Raw genomic sequence first — 8888 nt, forward strand, 5'->3', positions numbered from 1 at the left:
TTTTCTCTGAATTCTTTTATGTATGATTGGTTCTCTCTGCAAGTCTCTTCGAATTATCTGTTTGGTTTGGCCAACTAGATTGGTAGTTCTTGCCATGGGAGAAGTGCTTAGCTTTGGGTTCGATCTTGCGGTGTCCTTAACCAGTGACAGAAGGGGCAGCAAGGCACGTATTGTATCGTTACCATCGAGGATAACAAGATGGTTTTTATTTCATATTGCATGAATTTATCTCTCTACATCATGTCATCTTGCTTAAGGCGTTACTCTGTTTTTAACTTAATACTCTAGATGCATGCTGGATAGTGGTCAATGAGTGGAGTAATAGTAGTAGATGCAGAATCATTTCGATCTACTTGTCACGGACGTGATGCCTATATACATGATCATGCCTAGATATTCTCAAAATTATGCACAATTCTGTCAATTGCTCAACAGTAATTTGTTCACCCACCATAGAATACTTATGCTCTTGAGAGAAGCCACTAGTGAAACCTATGGCCCCCGGGTCTATTCTCATCATATCAATCTCCATCAGTTTAATATTGTTTTGCTATTTACTTTTCCTTTACTTTTTACCTTGCATCTTTATATCAAAAATACCAAAAATATTCTATCTATCAGATCTCACTCTCGTAATTGACCGTGAAGGGCTTGACAACCCCTAATCGCGTTGGTTGCGAGTAGCTATCGCTTTGTGCAGGTACGAGGGACTTGAGCGTGGCCTCCTACTGGATTGATAGCTTGGTTCTAAAAAACCGAGGGAAATACTTACGCTACTCTGTTGCATCATCGCTTCCTCTTCGGGGAAAACCAACGCGAGCTCAAGACGTAGCAATCTACCATGAGATCGTAATGGCTAAAACCCTAGAAGTCTAGCCTATATGATTATGATTGTTCCCCTTAAGGACTAAGCCCTCCGATTTATATGGACACTGGAGGGGACTAGGGTTATACAAGGTCGGTTACAAAGAAAGGAATCTTCATATCTAGGCGCCAAGCTTGCCTTCCACGCCAAGGTGAGTCCCATCCGGACACGGGAGAGAGTCTTTGATCTGTACCTTCACAACCCCTTAATCCAGGACTCCCTCAGTGGCGCTTCGCCCTCACGAGCCCCTGGTGCTTTACCTTGCGGCCACTCCCTACTCCGCTAGTGCAGCTTTAGTAGCGGTTCGGGAAGAGCGCCAGGCCAAGGGGTTGTCGCGCCGCACCGCACCACCAACCGAGGTGATACAGGACCCAGAGGGCACCGCAAAGGCTGCAGCAATGCCAATGAGTGACCAGGCCCCAGCAGGCGATCAGGCTCTTGGGGTCCCGTCATTTCAGGAGACGCCCCAGCTGCCGGCAGGCACAAGATCCATCGATGTTCCCGCCCTCGTCGAGCACCTAGTGTATTTTGTCAGCACGGTACTACGGGATGCAAGGGCATGGTACCCCATGCCTCAGAAGCTATTGCTCGCGCTTTTGGTGGCCTTGCGTAAACTGCGGAACTACTTCCAAGGTCACCCAATCAAGGTCGTCTCGACCTACCCGCTGGAGAGGGTAGTCAGGACCCCAACACTGCTGGAAGAGTCGCCAAATGGAACATCAAGCTGCAAGCATTCCAGCTGGAGTTCATCACAACTTGGGTTATCAAGGGGGCCGTGCTCACCGACTTCGTGGCAGAATGGACTGACACCCCAAGGTTTGAAGAAGGCAATGACCGATCCCTCTCGCCAGGAAGTGAAGAACCAGATGGATGGGTCATGTGTGCGTTTGCATGCCAGGGCGCGGGGGCTGGAGCAGTGCTCATCTCGCCTACTCAGGACAAGCTCTACTACGCTGTGCAGCTCTGCTTCCAGCAAGGCGAGAAGGTCTCCAACAACATTGCAGAGTACGAATGCCTCATCGCTGGCCTCATGGCCACGGTGGCCCTAGGGGTGAAGCACCTCACCATCTGGGGCGACTCACAACTCCTCGTCAACTTCTCCAACAAGGTATATGAGCCGAAGGACGAGCACATGGAGACATACCTTGCGGAGGTACGCAAAATGGAAAAGCATTTCCTGGGTCTGGAGTTGCAGCACATACCCCGTGGCACCAACAAGGAGGCTGACGACATCGCCAAATGGGCGTCCAAGCGACAACCCCAAGAGCCTGGCGTCTTTGAGGAGCGGCTCTTCAAGCCGTTGGCAGCACCTCCGCTTTCGGGGTTCGCGCCGCCTCAGGAGGAGCTCCCCCAACCACCTGCTTCAGGAGCCTCGGCCCGCGGCCCGACCTCGGGAGCGCGCCTACTCCTGTCGCTCGAGCCTCATGAGGGGTGCTGGACCAAGGAGCTCAAGGAATACCTGACGCAAGGGACGCTGCCTGAGAAGAAGGAGGACGCGGAGCGCGTGGCCCGACAGGCTACGACATACTGCATCCAGGACGGTGAGTTATACAGGAAGTAGCCAAATGATGGTTCCTTATGATGCATCCCCAGGGAACAGGGGAACGAGTTGCTGGCTGACATACACGGCGGAGACTACGGGCACCACTCGTCGTCACGAACCCTCGTCGGCAAGGCGTTCTGCAGCGGGTTCTACTGGCCTACGACGCAACCGAGCTGGTGAAGTCCTGCGAGGCCTGCCAATTCCACGCCAAGAAAATCCATCAGCCTGCTCAGGGCCTCCAGGCCATTCCGCTCTCATGGCCGTTCGTAGTCTGGGGGCTGGATATCTAAGGCCCGTTCCCTTGAGCTCCTGGGGGTTATCGCTACCTCTACGTGGCCATCGACAAGTTCACCAAATGGGCGGAGGTAGAAGCTGTCTGCACCATCCTGGCCGAATCTGCAGTCAAGTTCATCAAGGGTCTTGTGAGCCGGTTCGTGGTCCCTAATCGCATCATCACTGACAACGGCTCCCTGTTCACTAGCAATCTCTTCAAGACATATTGTGCTAACCTTGGAACGCAGATCTGCTACGCTTCGGTGGTACACCCCAGGAGCAATGGTCAAGCCGAATGCGCCAGCGCGGAGGTCCTCAGAGGCCTCAAGACCAGGACCTTCAATAAGAAGCTTGAGGCCTGCGGCAAGGGCTGGCACGACGAGCTCCAGTCTGTGCTGCGGTTCATCCGCACCATCGCCACCAAGCCAACAGGCGAGACCGCGTTCTTCCTCGTCTACGGAGCAGAAGCGGTTCTCCCTCATGAGGTCAAGCATCACTCTACGCGGGTCCTAGCGTTTGATGAGACGCAACAGGACACCATGTGGGGGATGGACCTTGTGCTGGGGGAGGAACGCCACCGTGAAGCCTTGCTCCGAGTGGCAAGGTACCAACAGGAGCTGCGACGGTACCACTGTCGCAACGTCTGCTCCAGGACACTCGAGGTGGATGATCTCGTCCTAAGGTGGGTGCTCTCCAGGCAAGGGCTGCACAAGCTCTCACCCATGTGGGAGGGCCCATTTAGGATCGCCCGTGTCTCCAGGCCTGGCGCCGTGCGCTTGGATACGCAGGACGAGATCCTCATCCAGAACGCCTGGAACATCCAGCACCTCCGGAAGTTCTACCCATGAAGCAAGGCCCAACTCCTGTGAAGTAAGGCCCCGTGCATGTGAAGGTCTCCCCTCATGACACTCTCACATAATAATGAGTGGGGCTGTACACGCCCCGGAGTCTCAGGAGTGCCGCCCTCGGGCCTCGGGGGCTCCCTCCCACGTCCTAGTGACAGCACTTAGCTCCGCGCTAGTGAGAAGACTATACTAGGTGCCAGACGCGGCTTTTCATTTGCTTTCCGTAGTTGGCTTGCCCCTTTTCTTAATGGAAGTTCGCATTCTGGTTTTTCTTGTCATCTTGATTCGATCTCCTTTTCCTCTGTTCTTCCCTTGGTTCTTTGTTTTGGCCCGTACTCTCCCTCACATGCCTCGTGAGCGGGCTGGACAGGTGCATCATGAGCGTTTTTCCTGTTCTTCGCGAGGCACCCTCGCTCAAGCTCGCAAGCTGGCGCACCTCTCTCAATCCGTGCCCCTTGGGTACCGCGAGGCGAAGCGCTGGGTCGTGGCCGGCTGCGCTTGCGACCAGGGCTCGGAAAAATAAGAGTTTCCTAACAAATTTTTGCAGTTCCTAGACGCCTCGCCACTACTAGGGAAAAGGCTAGCAGCAGCGCGGGTTTTAGGCCTATCAGCAGCGCGGGTACTCGCGCTACCAATAAGGCGCTACAGCTAACTCTTAGTAGTAGCGCTGCCTGTACCCGCGCTACCACTATTGACTATAGCAGCAACACTTTTCAGGAACGCACTGCTATTACTTAGCTGTAGCGATTTCCCAGTCCAGCACTACTGTTATATCTTTCACCATTTCCCCATTCCGGCTTTGATAAACTGCAATTTCCAGATACTAGGTACTACTAGATATCAATTTCATAAAGCATTATAGGTACTAGGTAGTACTCCCTCGGTTCGAAATTACTCGTCGTGGTTTTAGTTCAAATTTGAACTCAAACCACGACGAGTAATTTGGAACCGAGGGAGTACTATATAACAATTTCATATATACTCAACATGCATCCTCAAGCAGTACAAGGTGACATCGACGACAATCATCATATTTAGTTCTAGATGATATCGACGACGATCATCATATGTAGTTCTACATGATATCGACGACGATCATCATATGTAGTTCTATATGATATAGCCACATACACATATGTAGTTCTAGATGATATCGACGACGATCATCATCCTCAAGCCTGGGCGATGGGTGTTCCTGATAGTAATTAGGATGGCCTGTCCAGCATGAAGATTCTTGCCAACGAGGAATCTCTTCCACCCAACCGAGTTCAAGTGTGTGCGACCATCTGTGCCCATGCGGTAAGTACATGTGGTGACGGAGCCCCTTGCGGTAAGGCGTAGTCCAACTGAGCCTTCTTCATCAGGCTCGATACCACAACTCACAGATAGGTTCTTTGGCAATCTCTGAATAAGAAAAACATATCAATTAATAAATGGGACAATTACATTTATGCCCCTAACTGGAACCCACTACTCAAATTTGCCCCTAATTTCAATGTGTGCTCAAATTTGCCCCTCTGCCGTTAGTTGCCCTTATAGAAATGCCCTTCTGCGTCGTTACCGTCTGGTCAAACAGCTTTGACCATCTCAAAAAATAGCAAAAAAAGTCAAAAAAATCTGAAATTTTGTGGGATCGAAGGTACTCAGGTTCACAAGGTGTGTGCAAATTTTCATGTTGTTTGGACATTCTAGGAGCTCGTGGCGAAGGAAAAACAGTAAATATGTACGCGTGTGAACCGTAAATTCAAAAAAATAGCAAAAAAATTCAAAAAATATGAATTCTTTTGGAATCCAAGATGCTTAGGTGTGGAAGGTGTGTGCACTTTTTTTTTGTGTTTGGACATTGTAGGAGCTCGTGGAGAAAAAGAAAAAATTTGTCTCAGAAAAACACTTGTAAAAAATACACTATTTTGGTTTTTTTTGCGAGAGCTCCTCGCATGTCATTTGATAACAAAATTTTGCACACGCCTTGTCCCCCCGAGCATCTTGGATGCCAAAAAATTTCATATGTTTTTGAATTTTCTTGCTATTTTTTTGAATTTACTATTCAAAGATGTATAGATTTATTGTTTTCCTTTGCCACGAGCTCCTGATATGTCCAAATAGCACGAAAATTTGCACGCACCTTGCGCACATGAGTAGCTTCAATCCCACAAAATTTCAGATTTTTTGAATTTTTTTACTATTTTTTTCGAGATGGTCAAAGTTGTTTGACCGGACGGTAACGGCGTAGAAGGGCATTTCTATAAGGGCAACTAACGGCAGAGGGGCAAATTTGAGCACACATTGAAATTAGGGGCAAATTTGAGTAGTGGGTTCCAGTTAGGGGCATAAATGTAATTGTCCCTTAATAAATAGCCTAAGCATGTGATCAGACTCTACACTAAAGTATATCATCGACTAGATTTGTATGTATAACAATAAAGCATGTATATATCATCAAATTACTACATGCAGTACGTATAACATACCATTTCATGCCGATTGACCATGGTACTTGTCAGGCGGGTCACGAATGGCACCCCGACAAAGTCATCACATGGCGGAATTATGTCCCATAGGTTGCACACCTCCTCCTCGCTCAGCCTCATTCTTTGAGCTATGATGGCTTCATGAAGTGGGTTCTCATCATCTTCATTGAGCGGGTCCTCATTATCTTCATCATCTTCGTCATCTTCATCATCTTCCACCAGGTTGATATAAATGACAACCAGCTTGGGTCTTTCTGCTCTGAAGGAGAATCTGATCAACTCACCACCAGTAAGACGCATGCGAGCGAGGAAACGGGCCCATCCATCTCCTCCAATCTGCGACATATTGCGTCCTTTCTCGACCTCCATAGTGTACGCCCCCCCAAGGAGCCTCAAATGTCACAGTGTCTCCTGTCAGCTTGTTGAATTTCAACCTCACATTGCATGGGACGATCTGTGTAAGAAAAGCAAAATGACACAATGCATTAATGCCAACACTAAAAATAAAATAGTTGTTACATTTCATCTAATTTCTTTCTTACCGCCGCATGACGAAAACTCGGATGGAAGTAGATGCCGAATAGCTTGCCAGTTGCAAGGCTGCTGGCGCACCTTGACTTGCACAGTCGACATAGTGGTGCTTGTGGTGGCGCCGTTTTACTAAATCAACTAAATCAAAATGTTCTAAATCAACTAGCCTACTAAATCAACTAAATCAACTAAATCAACTAGCCTACTAAATAAACTAAATCAAAATGTTCTAAATCAACTAGCCTACTAAATCAACTGAATCATATCAACTAAATCGACCAAATCAACTAGCATACTAAATCAACTAGCATACTAAATCCACTAGCATACTAAATCAACTAAATCAAAATGTTACATATGAAAGCCTACTAAATCAAAATGTATCAGGGAGGAGGGACAAGGAGGGGCGACTCGAGGAGGGAGAAGATAGTAGGACGGAGGAGGAAGGCGGAGCGAGGAGGGGCCGGCCGGCGGCGAGTGGAGGGAGGACGGATCGAGGAGGAAGGCGGAGCGAGGAGGGGGCGGCCAGCGGCGAGTGGAGGGAGGACGGAGGAGGAGGCCGGTACCGAGTCCAGCGAGGAGGATGAGGCGACAACGGCGCAGATCGGGGGAGGGGCGACGGGGGAGGGGCGATGGGGCGGGGGGTGAGGAGGAGACCGTGAGTGTGTGTGAGTGTGATCTGTGGATGAGGCTAGTGAGATCTGTAGTTGATTTAGCAGTAGAAATTATTGCCTGAATGCGCTGCTGCTACGTTACGTAGCAGTAGCGCTGTCTATTTTAATGCGCTACTGCTATAACTGGCCTCGCGGCGTCGTCGTCGGAATTTTAGCAGTAGCGCCGCTTGGAGTGCGCGCGCTACTGATAAACTTGTTTCAGCAGCGAGTTTCCACAGCCCGCGCTACTGCTACTTAGCAGCAGCGCCTGATTTTATAGCACGCTGCTGGTAAGATTATGTGTATAGGCTTTTCCCTAGTAGTGCCCGAGCCAAGGAGGCCTCGCCAAGCACTGGTAAATGCACTCCCCACGAGGCGGAAACTACTTCGAGGGCGCCAAGCTAAGTTATTTCTACGCGCCTACATAAAACGCCGATGCTACAATGCGACATAGGAACGATAAACATAGCATAGCAACATGGAAATCATGGTTCGTTGCATGCCCCTGCAGGGCCCCATACTTGTTTCTTTTTAAATGTAGGAAGGAAAGAACAAAACCAAAGCGGCGCGCACCCCTGCGGTGGTTCGTGAGGGTAGGCCCTCGGCGCGCTCCTGGACTCAACCAGACCCCTCCTCGCGCTTCACTGGGGCGCGACAAGGAGATGATCCGCTACCGCCTTCGAAGCGGGCACGGCGGCTGGTCATAGCCATCGTTGCTGGAGCTGTCGCCGGAGGAGGAGCCGCCGTAGCTGGACGAGCCACGGCCAGCGTCGAGGACGAGGCCACCTTCATCCTCGTCACGACCATGGCCAAGGATGAGCACCTCGTCGCCTTCGTTGTCCTAGGGGTAGCACGGCGACCATCTTCCCCGAATACCTGCACATAGAGGGTCACGTCGCCGTCGTACTTGAAGTGGAGGGTACACCGCCGGCCCAGGCCGCGCGCGCGGGCAAACGTCTGCCAGCCACGGGCCAGGGCTGCGTTGCCCGCAATGGAGATCTCGACCGCAACCCATGATGCCTTGCTGCAGCAGCTATCTGCCTGCAGCCAGAGACCGCATGGACCCGTGATTGGCAGCTCGCCGACAAAGAAGCGCGGAAGCTGAAGCGAGGTGCCGGCTGGGTTCTCTGACCACATGACGAACTCCGGCAGCACCTCCGCCGAGTGGAAGCACGGCCGGGGAGGCCGCGCAACGATGGCACGCCTCCCTTCATTGACGGGGTTGCCACGACCTGGGTGACTCGCACCATGCGAAGAGGCGCCGCTGCGGCCACGACGGGCCACGACAGGGGCCGCGGTGTGCTTGCAGGGACGGCCGCACCCCCTCTTAGGCGGCGGTGAGCCGGGCCCCTCCTGGTGGGCCTTCCCCTTTTCTGCGGTTGAGAACCTCTTTGCAGGCGCCATGGGTGTCGCTGCTAGCGATGAAGCAAGGGAGAAGAAGCGAGCGGAGCAGGAAGGGATGAGCGACGGGGGCTCCTCCCCCTCCTCATTTATAGTGGGAGAAGGCCAACAACGATCCCCACGATCACATGTAATGATGATTTTTCTCTACATGCAGCAGGGACTCGTCAAGTCGGGAAGTTGCCGACGCAGCGTGGGGAAGCAGAGACGCCCACGTCCCTGATACGTCTCCAACGAGTCTATAATTTTTTATTCCTCCATGCTATTATATTATCTATTTTGGATGTTAATGGGCTTTATTTTACA

General features: G+C 51.2%; 1 protein-coding gene across 1 annotated transcript; it reads left to right on the top strand.

The window, feature by feature from the left end:
* The first annotated feature begins 1997 nt into the window (after positions 1-1997).
* On the top strand, positions 1998-2426 carry LOC147983990 (uncharacterized). The gene has a single exon (XM_087540939.1). It carries the CDS (start codon positions 1998-2000, stop codon positions 2424-2426), a length of 429 nt encoding a protein of 142 aa, XP_087397065.1.
* The last annotated feature ends 6462 nt before the right edge of the window (positions 2427-8888 follow it).

This window comes from Triticum urartu, chromosome 2A (genome assembly GCF_056163025.1).
Source record: "Triticum urartu cultivar PI428250 chromosome 2A, HENAU_Tu73, whole genome shotgun sequence".
In the NCBI taxonomy this organism is placed as follows: Eukaryota; Viridiplantae; Streptophyta; class Magnoliopsida; order Poales; family Poaceae; genus Triticum; species Triticum urartu.